The sequence below is a fragment of the Lepus europaeus genome, chromosome 10, assembly GCF_033115175.1.
Source record: "Lepus europaeus isolate LE1 chromosome 10, mLepTim1.pri, whole genome shotgun sequence".
In the NCBI taxonomy this organism is placed as follows: domain Eukaryota; kingdom Metazoa; phylum Chordata; class Mammalia; order Lagomorpha; family Leporidae; genus Lepus; species Lepus europaeus.
The window spans coordinates 48,864,440-48,882,825 of record NC_084836.1 but is presented as its reverse complement, the minus strand read 5'-3'; the positions used below and the strand labels follow the sequence as shown (position 1 = coordinate 48,882,825).

The 18,386-nt window shown below is 40.2% G+C and overlaps 1 protein-coding gene across 4 annotated transcripts in view; it reads left to right on the top strand.

Moving 5' to 3' along the window:
* The window catches only part of TPH2 (tryptophan hydroxylase 2), a 120,966-nt gene that overhangs the window by 60,975 nt on the left and 41,605 nt on the right, over positions 1-18,386 (top strand). For all 4 annotated transcript variants that reach the window (XM_062203216.1, XM_062203213.1, XM_062203214.1 and 1 more), the window contains one exon: positions 16,842-16,968. In XM_062203216.1, coding sequence (XP_062059200.1) covers positions 16,842-16,968 — 127 coding nt within the window. The remainder of the gene's footprint in view (positions 1-16,841; positions 16,969-18,386) is intronic.

Genomic DNA, 18,386 nt, shown 5'->3' with positions numbered 1-18,386 from the left:
CATAAGGCTGTAATGGCCTTAAGGCCAGTTGGCCAAGGTAATACAGAGCAAGAAGATCCAGACTGAGCTTGGAGTGATCATCTAGTTGGCAGGTGAAGTGAAAACTGAATCCAGAGTGGCCTAAAGCCATGAACGGCACAGCCACCAGGAAATGCCAGGTCTGGGAATACTCAGAACCAAGAGCCAGTCTGAGATGTGTAGAGTGGGGTGTGCAAGGAGGAGGTGCCACTCTCGGTCTCCATGGAGTCTCGTGCGCACACAGTGGGGGTAGTGGGCCTTTTTCTGAAGAGCTGCTGCCCCATCTTGCTGGGTGCCTTCCACAAGTCCCAACTTTACTCTGATTTCTGATACTCAGCACCTGTCCATGAATAATACCAGTTGTATGTCCATGAATACCAGTTGTACATGTTCAGTGTCCTTAGGCGAAGCCATAAACCTTTAATGGTAGAATTTTGGATGCTGAAACTATGAAGACAGGTCATGCAGACCAGGCTAGCCTTCTCTTCAAATTGCACTTACCCAGGGACCACCTAGCACATTCATTTATTTTTGCCTTTTGGATAAAGACAGTCTCAGAATTAAAAAAAAAAATGGTGATTCACTGTGAACTGAAGAAGAGGAACCATGGAAAATTTGAAGGTTGTCATTGCTTCCTTATTAAAAAAAAAAGGAAAGATAAGAAAGGTTGGAAGGAGGGGAAGAGGGAGAGAGTAAAAGAGAGAATAAGCTGAATTTAACATAGTACTGAAAATACATGCATTTGTTTGCCTCTTTGGGTAACTAACCCTAAATACTATCATGCATAAAAAGCAGGAAAGCTCATTGCCAACCTTTGTAAAATAAAGACATGTTACAAATTACATTTGGGCAATTTTAAATGTTGTATCAGGAAGAAATTCGGTGAGATTGGCAATTTCTGCCAGGCGTTGGTGCAGGTCCCAGAAGGGCTGCCATGTTTGGTGCTATGATGGTAATGTTGAGGGTGGGTGAATACTCCTTCTCCAGCAGAGATGGTGGATAAGAGAGTCAGCATGCCTCTGGATTTGTTTCTAGAAACTTCTCAGTGAGTGGAGGTGGAATCAGGGGTTCATCACATTCAGAAAACTCTTGGGTACCCAGGGAAAAGAAGCAGGTGGGAAGGAGGGAACAAGCCTTCCCTCCCTGGACTGGCTTGCTCTGTTTGGCCTCTGATATCAGGCTTCTGGTTCACTGGGAGTATTTTGGATTTTCAAATGTTGTCTTTATCACACTCCTTCCAGCTCTGCCTTAGTTCATTTGGTGGTTGTTGAAAACTTGCTGATTTCATTTACATGTGCACATGTACTTGGCGTATGCTTTGCAGTTATATCTGTGGTCTCAATGGTAAGTGAAACCTTGGAAGTGCAAATCTCTCTAAGAAGAAATCCAATTTAATAAAACCACATTCTCCTGGGGCCACATTTCCTGCTTTCCCTCAGACACTAGGGATTGACTGGAGTCTAGGAAATGGAGGCAAATAGGACAAAAGATCTTGTTTTCTTCAATTAAAAACTATTTTTATTTTATTTGAAATATAGAGAGGCAGAGAGAGAGAGAGAGAGAGAGAGAAAGGGAGAGAGAGAGAGAGAGAGAGAGAGAGATCAAGCCCCTGGTTCACTCCCCAAATGCCTGCAATAGTCAAGACTGGGCCAGGCTGAAGTGAGGATCCTGGAACTCCATCTGGGCATCCCAGATGGGTAGCAGAGGCCCAAGTATTTGAACTGTCATCTGCAGCCTCCCAGGGCATTCATTATTAGGAAGCTGGGTCAGAAGCAGAGTAGCCAAGACTCTAACCAGGCACTTGGATATGGGATGTGTGTGCACCAAGTGGTGACTCAATCACCACCCCCAAGAAAACCATGTTTCCTAAGGTGTTAGTTAATATATTTATTATCTTGCATTCTTCAATATTGGCCAAACCCATCCTGGTTTAGATTTCTGGATGGAGCCAAAAGAGTCCAGGTATCTCCCTCTGTTCTGTACTGGGTACCAAATGGAACATAAAAAATTGCCCAGAGCAGTGTTAAAACACACATCCACAGCATGACTCCTATGTGTCTTGTCCATTGCTTGGGAATAAATAACCAGGAATTTTAAATATATAAGAATACATCCTTCAATAGTATTCTTTGAGGTCAAGTCAATACAATATCTGTATTTGTAGAAGATCTGTTGCCAAAGTAATAAAGCAATTTTGCATCAGAATTTTCTCCTTAGATGTTTTAGGGAAAACATTTTAAAATATTCTATTTTATGTTTCAGATATCACACTTAACATGGTAGTAACAAAAGTATACTTGACACAGCATCATGGTGTGCATCAGGGAGTTCCAGATTCAGGGCTGCAATGGGATGATGGAGCAGTCAGCACATACTAGTAAGGCTGTATCTGCTCTTCCTGATGGTGTTGCTTTGCAGATTGAGGAGCAAACTGTCTCACTATGAAGAAATAATTCACAACACCATGGACCAATATTGCAATGTTTATTGCCATAATACGACTAAATGCATTCACATTAAGGAAAATCTCTTTTGTCATGGTTGAACAGTTTAGGGGCAATTAATGTTATTTTTAAATATAACTATTTTAAAGTTTAAAAAGGACTTTATAGTCAGGTGATTTTTCTTGTAATTGCTATTCTGTTTCAATTTTATAAGAAAAATAAAAGTGAATTATTTCTAACTATTTTTTTGTCTATTTCTCAGTCAAGTAAGTGAATTTTACCCTTAGACCTTGCTTATTAGAAAAGAGGCCTCTCTAGGACAGACAGAAGATGCCATTTATTTACTTTTCTTGGGGGTTGGACATTATTCCAGTTCATTATTAGTTAATAATTGATAGGTAAGTAATACTATCAGCATGTAACAGCACAGATTTTCATATTTGTAAGAAAGGTTGGCTGCTCCTTCCTTGATTGAACAGGTGCCTGTCACTTTCTATCCTTACTCCCATCTGAGAGCCTCTGGGTTGCACAATGTCTGATTTAAGACCTGGCTGTCATGGATGCTTTTAATCAGTCCTTGCTAAAGTTGAGCTTGCATAGAGCCAGAAAGATAAATCAGCTTGTCTGAGTGTAGCTGTCCTTCCCATAAGCCCCCTTTTACTTATGCTTGCTCTTTCCTATCGGACATGTGAGCACAGTGCCCGGCCTCCTGGGCAGCTACTAGCTTCCTCCACAGCACTGTCCTTGCTGTCCAGGATTGCTGAGCGGCCTCTCCACCCGTGATGCTCAGGAAGTCCATCCTGCTGCTTCACCCAGAATGCACACCTCCAGCTCAGTAGCCACCTTCTCTGTGGGAGAATCTGGGCTAGGGCTCTTCCCAGGCCAAGTGAAGATTTATCCTTTCCTCTTCTAGCATCACTGATTTCAACAGCAGCAGCAGCAATCATACTTCTTTAAAAAATTATTTGAGAGGTAAGAGAGAGAGAGAGAGTTCTCACCTGCAGGTCTACTCTTTTTTTTTTTTAAAGAGATTTATTTATTTATTTAAGAGGAAGAGTTACAGACAGATGGAAAGACAAGGAGAGAGATCTTCCATCTGCTGGTTCACTCCCCAGATGGCTGCAACAGCCGAAGGTTGGCCAATCTAAAGCCTGCAGCCAGGAGCTTCTTATGGGTTTCCCATGCGGGTGCAGGGACCTGAGGACTTGGGCCATCTTCCCTGCTTTCTCAGGCCATTAGGAGGGAGCTGGATTGGAAGAGGAGCAGCTGGGACAAGAACTTGCGCCCATATGGGATGCTGGTGACACAGGCAGAGGCTAACCTACTATGCCACAGCACTGGCTCCAGGTTTACTACTTGAATGACCATAATAACTAAGGCTGAACAAGAGCCTGAGCCAGGATCTAGGAACTCCATGCAGGTTTCTCACGTGAGTGGCAGGAATCCAGCTACCTTTGCCATCACCTGCTGTCTACCTCCCATACCCCCCGACCCTAGTCCAGGAAGGTGTAGTCAGGAAATGGAAGTGTGGGGTATCAAACATGGGAACTCTGGTTTGGGGCTTGGTCCTAACTGCCAGTGTGTGACCAAGCAACAATACATTTCTTTAAACAATTTATTTATATGAGGTGAACAAATTTCATGTATTTCACATATACAGTTTAGAAGCACAGTGATACTTCTCATCCTACCATCCCTCCCATGCTCCCACCCTGTGTCCTTCCTCCTTTTTATTCTTTTAGTTTTCATGATGACATACTTTCAGTTTGTTTTATATTCGTAGGCTTACCCTCCACTAAGTATTCAGCAAATAGTAAGAAGGGAAAAATGCTGTTCCTCAACAGTAGAAACAAGGGCTATGAATAATAATCATTCTTAAAATATAAATTTCACTCATGTACATTACATTTTTTGGTACTCTATTAGTTACCACAGATCAGGGAAAACATGATATTTGTCTTTTTGGGACTGGCTTATTTCACTAATTATAATGGTTTCCAGTTGCATTTGGGTTGTTGCAAAAGGCAGGATTTCATTCATATTTATGTCTAGGTAGTATTCTACAGTGTATATATACCATAATCTATCCAGTCATCGGTTGATGGATGTTTGGGTTGATTCCATAGCTATTGTAAATTGAACTGCACTAAACATGGGGGTACAGTTAACTCTCATGCTGATTTTATTTCCTTTGGGTAAATTCACAGAAGTGGAACAGCTGGGTCATATGGTAGGTCTATTGTCAGTTTTCTGAGGAATCTCCATACTGTCTTCTACAATGACTGTACTAATTTGCATTGCCACCAACAGTGGATTAAGGTATCTTTTCCTCACCAGCATTCATTGTTTGTTGGTTTCTATATGAGAGTCATTCTAACTGGGGTGAGATGAAACCTCACTGAGGTTTTGATTCACAATTCCTTGACGGCTAGTAATCCTGAGCATTTTTCAAGTGTCTGTTGGCCATTTGGATTTCCTCTTGAAAAATGCCTGCTAAGTCCTTTGTCAGTTTCTGAACTGGATTGTTTGTTTTGCTGTTGTTGAGTTTTTTGGGCTCTTCATAGATTCTGAATACTAATCCATTACCAGTTGCATAGCTTGCAAATATTTTCTCCTATTGTGTCAGTTGCTGCGTGACTTTGTTGAGGCTTTCTTTTGTAGTGCAGATGCTTCTTAACGTGATGTAATTCAGTTTGTCTATTTTTGCTTTGATTGCCTGTGCTTCTGTGATCTTTTCCAAGAAGTCTTTGCCTATGCCAATGTCTTCCAGAGTTTCACCAATGTTCTCCTTCAGTAATTTGATGGTATCAGGTCATAGATTTAGACCTTTGATCCATTTTGAGTTCAATTTTATATAAGGGATCTTGTTTCATACTTCTGCATGCAGAGATCCAGTTTTCCCAGCACCATTTGTTGAGGAGACTGGCCTTTTTCCAGGGACTGACTTTAGCCCCTTTGCAAAGATTAGTTGGTTGTAGAGTGTAGATTGATTTCTGGGGTTTCTATTCTGTTCCATTGGTCTCCATGTCTATTTTTGTGTTAATACCAGGCTGTTTTGATTATTACTGCCCTGTAGCACGTCTTGAAACTTAGTATAGTGGTGTCTCTAGTTTTTTGTTGTGTAGGATTGCTTTAGTTATTCTGGGTGTCTTTTATTTCTGTATGTATTTTAGCATCTTTTTTTTTTTTTAGCTCTGAGAAGAATATTATTGGTTTTGATTGGCATAGCATTGAATCTATAAATTGCTTTGGGTAGTATAGATATTTTGATGATATTAATCCTTCCAATCCATGAACATGGAAGATTTTTCTATTTTTTTGTGTCTTCTTCTGTTTCTTTCTTTACTGTTTGTAAGCTTCATTGTATAGATATTTCATTTTCTTTGTCAAATTTATTTTAAGGTTTTTACAATTTTTTATAGGTATTGTGAATGGGACTGATCTTTCAAGTTCTTTCTCAGCCATGGCATTGTTTGTATATACAAAGGCTTTGATTTTTGTGTTTTAATTTTATATCCTACAACTTTACCAGACTTTCTTATGAGTTCCAATATTCTCTTAGTAGAATCTTTTGGTTTGCTTGTATATAAAATTATATCATCTGCAAAGAGGGATAATTTGACTTCCTCCTTTCCAATTTGTATCCCTTTGGTTTCTTTTTCTTGTGTAAAACTTCCAGAACTATATTGAATAGCAGTGATGAAAGTGAGCATCCTTGACTAGTTCTGGATCCTAGTAGAAATGCTTCTAACTTTTCCCCATTCAATAAGATTCTGGCTATGGGTTTGTTATTTATTATCTTGATTGTGTTAAGAAATGTTTCTTCTATACCCAATTTGCTTAAGGTTTTTTATTGTGAAAGGATGTTGTATTTTATCAAATGCTTTCTCTGCATCTATGAAATAATTATATTTTAAAAATTTTTTCACTTTGTTAACATGATGTATAACATTTATTGATTTGTGAATTTTGAATCATCCTTGCATACCAGGGATAAATCCCACTTTGTCCAGGTGAATGATCTTTCTGATGTGTTGCTGAACTTATTTGGCTAGTATTTTGTTGAGGTTTTTTACATCTATGTTCATCAGGCAAATTGGTTTGTATTCTCTTTCTCTGTTGTATCACTTTCCGGTTTAGGAACCAAGGTGCTGCTGGCCTCGTATAGGAATTTGGGAAGAATCCCTCCTTTTCAGATGTTTTGAATTGCTTGAGAAGAATTGAAATTAGTTCTTTCAGTATGTGGTAGAATGCAGCAGTGAAGCCATGTAGTCTTGGGCTCTTCTTTGTTGGGATAGTCTGTACTACTGATTCGGTCTCTATCTTCATTATTGGTCTGTTGAGGTTTTCTATGTCTTCATGACTCAATTTGCATAGATTGTATGTGTCCAGAAATCTATCCATTTCTTCTAGATTCTCCAATACTTTTACCATTACAAGCAAACATGTATAAATCGGCTCCATGTAGGTAGGCACTGTTTTTGAAGTTGCACATGGATGAAGTTATTTAATATTCACTAAGCCCTCTGAGCTTGTGTTCTCCCTCTGAATTTATAGACGAAAAATGAAGCACAGAAAGGTTAAAGAATTTGCGATGGTGACACAGCTGTTGGGAATGGAGCAGCCAGGATTTGAACTTGCTGACTAGTGCCAGTGTCTGTAGGCTTAACCCCTATTGTTATGAAACACTAATGCTAAACAGAAAAGCTCAAATCTTACATGCCTATTGAAATTGAAGAGCTTTCTTCTTGATTTTCTAATTACAAATTTTGTATGAGAATTGAAAGTGATTTTTCTCACTTTGATTGATGGCCCTGTTCTGCCAGAACCCTGCATCCTCTGTGCTGATCAGATGGTCAGGGTTGTGCTATCCCGTTCAGTCCTGGGCCAGGCTTGTCAGAAGCTCACCTTCTCCTTTGATCCTTGGTTGGCCGGCTCCGTACCCCAGGAGGAGGCCTTTCCTGTTTGGCTGTGAGTAAGAAGTTAACCTCACTGCAGTGCAGTAACATGGAGAGGAGATTGCTATGTCGTGTCCTGAGGCAGAACGACCTGTACAGATTGTATGCCCAGAAATCCAGGGCCCACCGTCAACTCTTAGTGTGACTGCCAGCCAGCCACTTAGCCTCCCTGTGTGACAGATGATGAAGTAACACTTTGATCTTGGGAGATGATGTACATACCAAATAGGTCTACTCTTACACAGCCCCTCTTAAATTCATGCGCAGGCTGATGTGCCTCATAAAATCCCAGCACATCTTTCGTTACAAGGCCATGTTCCTAGACCTGGACTCCCAAGTTTTCAAAAATCATATCTTGCCTCATTTTATGTAGCACCTAAAAGCAAAAATAAGCCCTAAAACTTTTTACAGAGTCTTTTGTCTCAAGAGCTCCAAACACTCTAACAGTGCAAATTCTATTTAAAAATCCAATACATTATTTAAAACCTGTGCATTTCGAGACCAAATTTGAGCCTAAGTGCCTACTGGGGCCCTTTTCTTTTAAGCTGTTTCCTGCAGTGAGCTTCAGCTACCCCTCTCCCCTTTTTAAGCAGATTTCTTCCTTTACCACCTCCACCTACCTCCCACCTCTGGCACTCAGGTCTGTCTTTCTTACGTGGTGCCCATAATCCAAAGTTCCCACTTGTAAAGACTCACATATGAATCAAAATTTGTATTTCCTCAGCACCCTGTAGCCAGAGAGAAGTTCGTTATGTACCTTCAGGTGTGGAAGAAATAGATGACCAGGCAGCAGATTTTCAGGGATATTTGCACTTTAAATTATTGAATTTAGGCAAGGAAGTGGTAATTGCTGTCCACCCCTCTTTGCTATAGTGTAGAGAATTACGTCTACAGACGGGCGCAGAAGCAACCACAAGGGAGAAGGGAAAACGGACCTGACATTTCCCACACGTTCTGTTTGACTGGCATCAATCCACTCATCTCCGTGAGGGAGGCAGAATTGTCATCATTATACAAATGGCAATTCCAGGGTTCAGAGAAATCCTAATTTCCCTGAGGTCACAAACTAGGAAATGGCAAAATCAAGAGCTGGTTCAAAGCCGTTACATGACACTGGAAATGAAAAATTGCATACTCGGGTTTCACTTGGATGCCCCTCTATTTGTAGCAGTAGAGCCCAGTTATTCCTTGCTCTGTGCAGTTGAGTTCTGAAAGCAGTCATAGAGCATTTCTCTTGGGCCAGGCTTCTCTAAGCACTGGGAACCCAAAGGTAAACATGGCATGTCCTCTGTCCAGGAGAAGTCTAATGTTTAATAAGTGATAAAATATTTTCTAAAAAGCAAAACTAATGTACAACAGATTAAGGTATAAATGCAATTTAACCTAATATGAACAATAATACCTGGTTGATGGGAACTTATACTTTCAACACATTATTTAAGTACATTGTTTAAGAATTCTAGGATGGGCATTTTAACCTCGTGATTACGATGTCAAGACACCTGCATCCCATATGGCAGTGGCTGAGTTTAAGTCTGACCCATGATTCTAGCTTGCTGATAATGAAGACCTTGGAAGGCAGCAAGTTATGGCTCAAGTAGTTGGGTTCCCTGCCACCCACATGGGAGACCCAGATTGCATTCCTAGCTCCCGCCTTTGCCAGGGTTTAGCCCAGAATGTTGTAGGCATTTGGGGAGTAAACCAGCAATTGGGAGATCTTTTTCTCTCTGTTTCTTTCTCTTATTTTCTCTCTTTCTTCCCTCCCCCCCCTTCTCCATCCTTTCCTTCTTTCCTTTTTCTTTGTTTCTCTGTGTCTCTACCTCAACTAAATTGGTGAATAAAGAAAGAATTCCAAAGGATAGGAATGCTTATGGTCTCAATTTTAAAGAAAAATCTCTAAGGTTACAGTGTCCAATATGCTGAGATTTGACTATTTACATTTGTCAATTAAAACTGAGTAGAGTTATACATTCAGTTGCTCAGTAGCCCTAGATACATTAAGGTTAACATTTTTAAAATTTATTTTTTTTGAGATGCGGAAAGACAGAGGGAGAGATCTTCCATCTGTTAGTTAATTACCCAATTGCTCACAACAGCTGAGGCCAGATCAGACACTAGGAACTCAATCCATGTCTTCCAAATGGATAGCAGGGACCCAAGTACTTGACCCATCATATTCTGCCTCATCATATTCTGCACATTATCAGGAAGCCAAAATTGGTGATGGAGCTGGAACTCCAACCCAAGCACTCCAATATGGGATGCAGGAATTCTGATAGTCTTCTTAACTGGATGCAAGCATGGTAACCAGCAGCTTCTTAACTGCTGGGCTAAATATTTGCTCCAATTTCAAGTGTTAAATAGGCACCTGTACCAAGTGACTATTGTTTTGGGTGGTACAGATACAGAACATTTCCGTCATTGTAGAAACTCCTATTGTATGGTGGTACTTTAAGTAATTTGCTTATAAAAGAATGTGGGAAGGGGCCAGTGCTGTGGCACAGCGGGTTAAAGCCCTGGCCTGCAGTGCCGGCCTCCCATATGGGTGCTGGTTCTAGTCCCAGCTGCTCCTCTTCCGGTCCAGCTCTCTTCTATGGCCTGGGAAAGCAGTGGAGGATGGCCCAAGTCCATGGGCCACTGCTCACACTGGCTTCGGATTCACATGGCTCTGGCTATTGCGGCCATCTGGGGCATGAACCAGCGGATGGAGGACCACTCTCTCTGTCTCTACCTCTCTCTGTAACTCTTTCAAATAAATAATACAAATCTTTTTAAAAAATGTGAGAAATGGGTTTAGGACAGATTCCAGAGTATATGCTTTTAATAATTATGCTATATTACTTCCTTAATTTTAGTGAAATTGGATAGGAGGAGGGAAAATTTGATATCTCTTATAGCTTCGATACATAAGAAATATCTCATAAGTGTAGGGGACCAGTAGTATCAATGGCATTTTCACTACAGTCTTTTAGTGGTTCTTGTAGAACTAAAAACTATTTTGTTCAATCAGGAAATTTTATACTTGCTGCTTATTCTTTTATGGAACCATAAGGTGACTTTTGCTAAGAGTTGTTATAAAATTATGCCTTGTTTACTTTTCAGCCACAGCTCTAATATAGTACCTGGTACATAATAGGGCCGTCATAAACATGCTTGGAACCAAATGTTAAAAAAGATGACTCTCATATCTTTCCATCTCACAAGAATTGGAGTGAGGAAGTGTGACACTAGTGGTTTCCCTTATGATTCCCAGGGGGGAACATAAAGATTTCCTCCAGGGCAACCTCAGATGTTCACTTCCTAAAGAGAAGGCCCCATTTGTGTTTATCTACGCTGTGATTGGTATATAAGAGTTGCCTAAAATCTTATCTGGGCCAGACTTTATAGTATTTTCTCTAAATGAAAGAATCTCTGTTTATGGCTTCAAAGGAAGCACCACAAAAAACTTTCCTCAGTATCGGGTTAATTTCCCCTATCATCTCAGTGCAGTGAAAACAAACCAAGTCACCCACTGGCCATGCATCGCGTGTCTTGGTGTACTAGCCTGGATTACTTGTATTTACCCTTCAAATATTGTGTGAAAACTGGAAAAAAAAATACTGTTTTGGCTCCCAGCTCCTCCTCCTGCTTCTTCTCATCAGGGTGAATGCTCCTTCCCTCCTGCTTGCCTGTCTTCTCTTCTCTGCACGGTTTAGCCAAAGTGTCAGCTTCTGTGTCATTTAGAACAAACCAAATCTATAGACATAAATTTTAAAAGAGAGATGTACTGACCGGGGATGGGAAAGCACACACTGGATGCTCACTCACTGCCTCTTAAAGGCTTTCATTTACAACAAAAATGAAAAAAAAAAAAAAATAAGCGTTGCTCAAGATGTAGTATGAGGAGTCAGCTTTGGAAACTGATAAGCGGAGAAAAATGCAAGACTCATTTTGATTTTGAACTTAACAACCGGGACCCTTATTTCCCCGCAGCAAGATGATTGCAAGTTTCTTAGAATGATTTAAGAATTCCCTGAAGACATTTTGCCCACGCCCCTCCCTGGGCCTATTTTGACAGGCTTTAGAATCCTCCTAACAGGGCTTATCAGAGAAGATTCCAATTTAGAGCAGCAAAAGTCTAGTGTCTGATATCGGTTCTGGCTTTTCTTTTTTTCTAAAAGGAGACATGATGTTTTACAGCGTTAACAGTTTTGAAAGATCCTACATTGCCAGTGAACAGAGCGCTTTTGTGAAAAGGGCTCTGAAAAGCGTTATTCAGGCGAAAATGCATCAGAGGAATGGGAGTTAAAAAGAGGAAAGTTTGCCGATGTAGAGATTGGAGGTAGCATGTGCTGACAGGTGCAATTATAGCCAAATAATTGGCACTTTTAAGAGAGATCTCGAGAGATAACGCAATGGTTGTGGACATCTTGGGGTCCAGCTGTGGATGGTCTGACCAGTGTAGCAGTATCAATCTACTTTATACACAGGGCATAAACAGGGAGATTGGCCCTTTGTAAAATAGGGTGAAATGGAGTGATTTTGGCCCAGCAGACCTTAATTGGTTAAAAAAAAATCTGGAGAGAAAGCGTGGTGGTCTGAATTATCCTTCAGACTCTCCAGAGGCTTCAACCTCTCTTGGCCCCCAGAAATGGTCATCAACCCAGCTTCTGGGTCCTTCAGTCTAAAGAAATTAAAGACAATGTACATTCTCCCGAGTTAATAAGTTGCTTTTATTTCTAACGTTAATAATGTTTGCTCTTCGTTTGGATTATTTCTAGACACTTTGGCTTCCTTTGTCTACAACGTGTCTTAGCCAAAGACAGTGAAAGAGAAGCATGTGGAGTTTATTTTTGAGAATGTTCCACCAAAGTCATAAAAGATAATAACCTTGGTCCTGGTCTTGAATTATGGGAGTGTGAAGCTGTGGCCCCATGACAAGTGAGGTTACTGCACAACTGCATTGACTCTTTGGGAATCTCAGGGTCTGCATGAGGATGGAGTTGTGAGCAGGGTGTGAACTCGCAAAATAACAGTGTTTCAGCTTACAGCAGTGCAAAGGGGATCCCTAACACTCCATCAAAGATTCTGTTATGTATCTTGCTTCAGGCTTTTGCTCTTAATGAAACAATATAACTTATTCTATATTGTGTGATTTTTTTCCTTACAAATTTCTAATTTCTTTTATTCTCTTCCATGTGTGGGTTGGTTACTTAGTCATTGTAAACCTGTTAAAAGTTCTTAGGTTGGCTAGTGAGTTACAGTTTTATAATGACACCTTAACTGAAAATCCAAGTGATAACTCTTTTTCTACTGTAGAGAACTGATTCCTTAATGTCTTTGGAGGGCTAGTGTTTTCCTCCCTCTGGCCTTAACTGCTGATTTTTTGCTTTAAGTTTTATGAATACGCTTTAGGACTTCATATGTAGGTTCACAGATGTAAGACTTTCATCTGCACCAGCCTTTTTCAGATACTCAAACTCAAAAGTAAATCTTGTGCTGCACCAAGAATCCACCAGCACTGTGCTCGTGACCGCTTTTCTTCCATAACACAGTGAAAACGCACTATAATTGTACTTTCAGTTTCTGCTCACCTTGTTTATTTATACCATGACCTGATAACATCTTCAGCCTTTTCGTAGAGTTTGACATCTGGTCTAATTTGAAATTACAGTACTTACATGATAGAGATATTCAGAGTTTTCCATGGTGGGCCTCTTGATTTTAATTCCATGCGGGCTGGATGAGCTCTTAAAAAATTGCTGACAAGAGTGTGTCTCGAGATTCCATTCCTTGCACTGAAGCACTAGACTTATTACTGAATTAAATGTACATGAAAGAGTAATTAGCTACCTATTTACTTTCAGTCATTATCTCTCATGTTCTCCAGGATCATGATATAATTTTAGTGAAATTAAACTTTAACAGCACAAAATTACATGATCACATTCAGTTTTATCTTTTTTTATGTTTTAAAAAAGTTGACACATAGTTGTTATATCTATGGGGTATAGTGTGGCATTCCAATATATGAATACAGTATTAATGACAAGATCAGAGCAGTGGCATATTTATTGCCTTAGACATATATCCTTTCTTTACATTAGGAACATTAAAAATCACGTCTATCAGCTATTTCGAAATAGTCAACTGTTGTTAACCATAGTTATCCTACTGTGCTGAGGAATGGTAGAAGTTATTTCTCCTATCCACCTGCACCCTGTCCCCATGAATCATTCTCCCTCCACCCTTCCCTCACCCACACCTTTCCTGGGCTCAGTAACCACTCTTCTGTTCTTTACGTCTTTGTGATCAACATTTTGGCTTCCACATGGAAGCAAAATCATGCATGACATTTTCTGTACATGACATTTCATTGAACATAATGTCCTCCTGTTCCACCCATATTATTGTAAATGACAGAGGCTTTTATTCTTTTTTATGGCTGAGTAATATACCATTGTGTTTATATCCCATTTTCTGTATCCATTCTTTCCCTGCTGGATACCTCAGTAGCTTCCATAGCTTGGCTTCTGTGAATAGCTCAGCTTGAGTTTTAAGTGCTATTTAATTGCTTGAAGTCTCCCAGGAGAGCTTCTAGCACTATCAGTTAGGAAATGCAGCTCAACCATGGCTGTCTCATTGTCATCTGGAGACCTTAAAAAGAAATGATCAGGTCTATCTTGCAGAGCTTGATTGAATGACTTGGTCTTAGGTGGGGGTCTCATCATTTGGGATTTTTTAAAAAGATCCCCAGGTGATTTGAAGAGCTGAGAACCAGAGTAGCAGGAAGAGCCTTGGATCATACTGACTACATTTTTACTTCCATTACTAGCTTGGTTAGAAAGTCTCCCTACGGCCTATGTCATGACCAGTCCCCACCCACTTCTCATTTATGCCATATCACCAAATAAAAACAGAGAGCAGAATAAACAACTTTAGAGTCAGAAGAATTTGATTTCAAATTTTGCCTCTGTCTTTTACTAAAAGTGTGATTGTCCCTTTGGATAAACTTAAAAGTGTTCTGAATTTTAGTTTCTCCATTTGTCACATGGGAATAATAGACTTCCTTGCAAATGAAGATAAATTATTATGATATGATAGCATTTAGTACAGACTTGGTACTTAATAGGAGTCAGCATAAGTTCTCTTCCCTCCTTCTTTTTCACTTCATCTTAGGTAAAATGAGGGACATGGATAAAATTTAAATACCATTTATGTCCTAAAATCCCGTGAATATGATTTTCTGCCTTAAACAATGTGATTGGAGAATAACCGCCACAATTCTTTTCTACAGTCAGTTTATGTGCAAAGAAGGAGGTCATTGTCACAGAGTTGACAGAGGATACATTTGGACTTTCTTGAATATCTTCTCCACATATTCTCATGTGACTACCCTTTCAATCTGACATGCCTCTCATGGGGCTGGCCAAGACTGAGGATATGGTATAGTTGTGGGAACAGGATTTTTTGATTGATGGATGCCATCTGTTTGATGTGGACATCAATCTGTACCCTTGATCATCAGTCAGTTGTTTTAATTATATGACCATCCAACCTACTTTATATTTGTGGCAATGGTGATAACACCTGATGTTTATATTACAGCACCTATTTTAATTGATATACTTCAGAGGAGCACAGGTGAAATCAGCAACATGTTTCAATTACTACCTGGCTAATTAGCTTTTGTCAAGAAAATAAAATGTTGCTGCATCTCAATCTATTCCCAGAGAGTTATAGGGGAATTCATTGAGATAGTTTGGCATCAGGGACCAGTGACTCAGACACATCCTTGTCCTTTGCCTACTTAGCCATCTCTGAATGGACACTCAAGCCAATGAGAGAGGCTTGAAGCTTCTGTGATCACTAGTTCAGGCTAACCAAAGCAGAGAATTGGGAGAGTCTTCCAAAGAACTGTCTCGCAGGAGTTACTTGTGTTAGAGAAATTGTGGGAAAAGCCACTTGATGGTGACAATGTGATTCCCTTCTGTTTCCCAGTGCCTTGAAATGTACCATGGATGCAATGGAGCATAAAGGTTAAAAGCAAGAGTTAGAACATCCTGACAGCCAATCCAGTTGTTGAATTCATCACTGTTAGGGCGAAGTTACAACAAATTTAAATACCCTAGCTGGCTTTGATTCATGATTCTAGAATCAGACAGCCCTCAGAACCAGACCGCATTCAAAGAAGTCTGGGACTGCATTGTGATCAGATAGCACTTATGGACAGAAAACAGAAGTGACAGACAGCGTAGTTGGTTACAGCTGGGCATTTTGCCTTACTTGAATCAACTGGCCAACTGCAAGTGAAGCTCAGCTGCTATGATTAACTAAGATGGCTATGTGTTACCAGAGTATACTCCTCATTAGGTATTCAGTTATTTTATATGTTAAGTTAGATTGCAATTTGTTACCCAAGTACTCGAGTATAGAGGCATCCTGAGGCCCAAATTTAATTTAGTTTAACAGTATCTACAGCAAGAATCAGCTGTAGATACTATAGATTAAACTTTTTATGTAAAAGGCCAGTTAGTAATGACTTTAGGATTTTCATGCCACATGATCTCACTTACATCTACTTCACTCTGCAGTTGTGGTGTGGCCAAAAGTGGCCTTAGACAAAATGTAAATGAATGAGCATGGCTGTGTTCCAATAAAACATTACTTACAAAAACAGACATGGGTCAGATTCGAACTGTGCCTGTAGTTAACCTACCTCTGATGTACAGGGGATTTTAACTAGTAAATTACTTCAGTTCTCTAAGATTGTCTTGAGGATTAAAACACATTATGTATACCATAAGATATTACAATGTGCTTAGCTAATAGCAAGTACTTGAAAATAATTGCTTTGATTTTATTAGAAAATACCATATATCATAAAAATTTTAAAAAAAATTTTTTTTGACAGGCAGAGTGGACAGTAGAGGGAGACAGAGAGAAAGGTCTTCCTTTGCCGTTGGTTCACCCTCCAATGGCCACCGCGGTAGGTGCGCTGCTGTCGGCGCACCACACTGATCCGATGACAGGAGCCAGGTGCTTCTCCTGGTCTCCCATGGGGTGCAGGGCCCAAGGACTTGGGCCATCCTTCACTGCACTCCCTGGCCACAGCAGAGAGCTGGCCTGGAAGAGGGGCAACTGGGACAGGATCGGTGCCCTGACCGGGACTAGAACCCGGTGTGCCGGCGCCGCAAGGCGGAGGATTAGCCTAGTGAGCCGCGGCGCCGGCCTATATATCATAAAATTTAAGTGCTATTGAATGTAAGATGCATCTGAATTTCAGAAATGCTGAAGTACGATTAAAAAGCTTGGAATTGATGAGATATGGTAACAGTAATTAATTTTACTGCCGAGGTATATTTAGGAGTTTAAGCCTTGCTCTTTCAGTGACTGTTTAAACCTCTTGTTTAACGTGACACTGTGATGTTTTCTTTGTCAGAGACACATGCCATGAACTTTTGGGACACGTCCCCCTACTGGCGGATCCTAAATTTGCTCAATTTTCACAAGAAATAGGACTGGCGTCTCTGGGAGCATCAGATGAAGATGTTCAGAAACTGGCCACGGTGAGTTCATTTGCAACTTAAAAAATGTTCTAATTATGTCTATTTGTAGGGTAAAGAAAACTTCAGAGTTGTTTTTGCTGTAGTTTATTTTTGTATCATCTGATACTTTGTATTTTCATGTTAATGTGATATTAATACAAAGAGAAGATATTCAGTGCAGCTCATTGATACAATTCTAAGAATATTACTTTCTTTCCTTTCCTTTTTTTGGACATAATGTTTTTACTTTACATTTTAGTCAAGGCCTAATTCTCCACTAAGTAGAGTTCATAAAGTAAAAAGTATAGGCAATGGCTATAAACAATAATCAAATGATGGTCATTTCACTTATGTAGAGTAAATTTTAAAATAATCACAGATCAATAAGAAATATAGTAGTATGAATTATAGACAAATGTTCTGGAGAGAGCAGGCTAACCCTCCCCTTTCCCATTTGTGTTCTTTTGAAGCAAAGTGAATTCTTGACTTGTTGGCCACAAAAATATTTTTATTTTATCTTTCTCATTCAGGGCCAGCTAGATAGTAAATATTTCAGGTTCTCCAACCATAAGATATTTTTCTAAATTACTCCACTTCACCACTGTGGTACAAAAGCAACCACAGGAGATACAGAAATGAATGAATGTGGCTGCACTCCCATAAAACTTTATTTACAAAAGATGGTAGTGGGTCAGACTTGGTGTGTGTGTTATAGTTTGCTGACACTGTAGAAATATTAGTAATAGTAAAAGGTATATATTTATGATAAAGTAGGGTTTGTACTAGGTTATCTGTTTGGTTGAGGTGATTGTAGCCACATATAAGAATCTCAAGCTCAGCAGTTCTTCTAAGATCAAAACAGAAAAGGACTTACTAGATGCAATGGAATCAGCAAGGTTTTCCTGAAAACAAGCAGTATGAGAGCAAAGGTGTGACTCTGGCTGCTACCTTTAAGATGCTGAAGAGCAAGTTCACATGCCTTACCTTAGCCACCTTCAGAAGAGTCCAGGAAAGGAAAGAACAATCTCACTTTCCTATAGGCACCAGCCTGTTAGCCTAAATGAGCAAGGTGACCAGGAGAAGAACAAGGGATCTTAAACTGTCTGCATTTTGCATAGCTGCAAGGTGTCCGGCGCATAACAAATCTTCCCAGGCAGACGAATCAATTAATTCACAAGGCTTTTATTGGAATTCCACTCCTGGGCGAGGTTCCCGGGTCCCAACAGAGCGGGGGCCAGGGAAGTCGCGCGTCAGAGATTGGGAGGGCTCCTTTTATAGATTCAGGGCATGGGGGTTAAAGGTTGAGGTGGGTCTGATCCTCATTGGTTGACCTTTAGGCACCCGCGAGGACCTTGACAAGGACTTTTCTTCCCCGGAAGTGTAGGCCTTCCCTCCTTGCGGATCCCAAAGCTACCCATAGCTACACACAGCAACTTTCC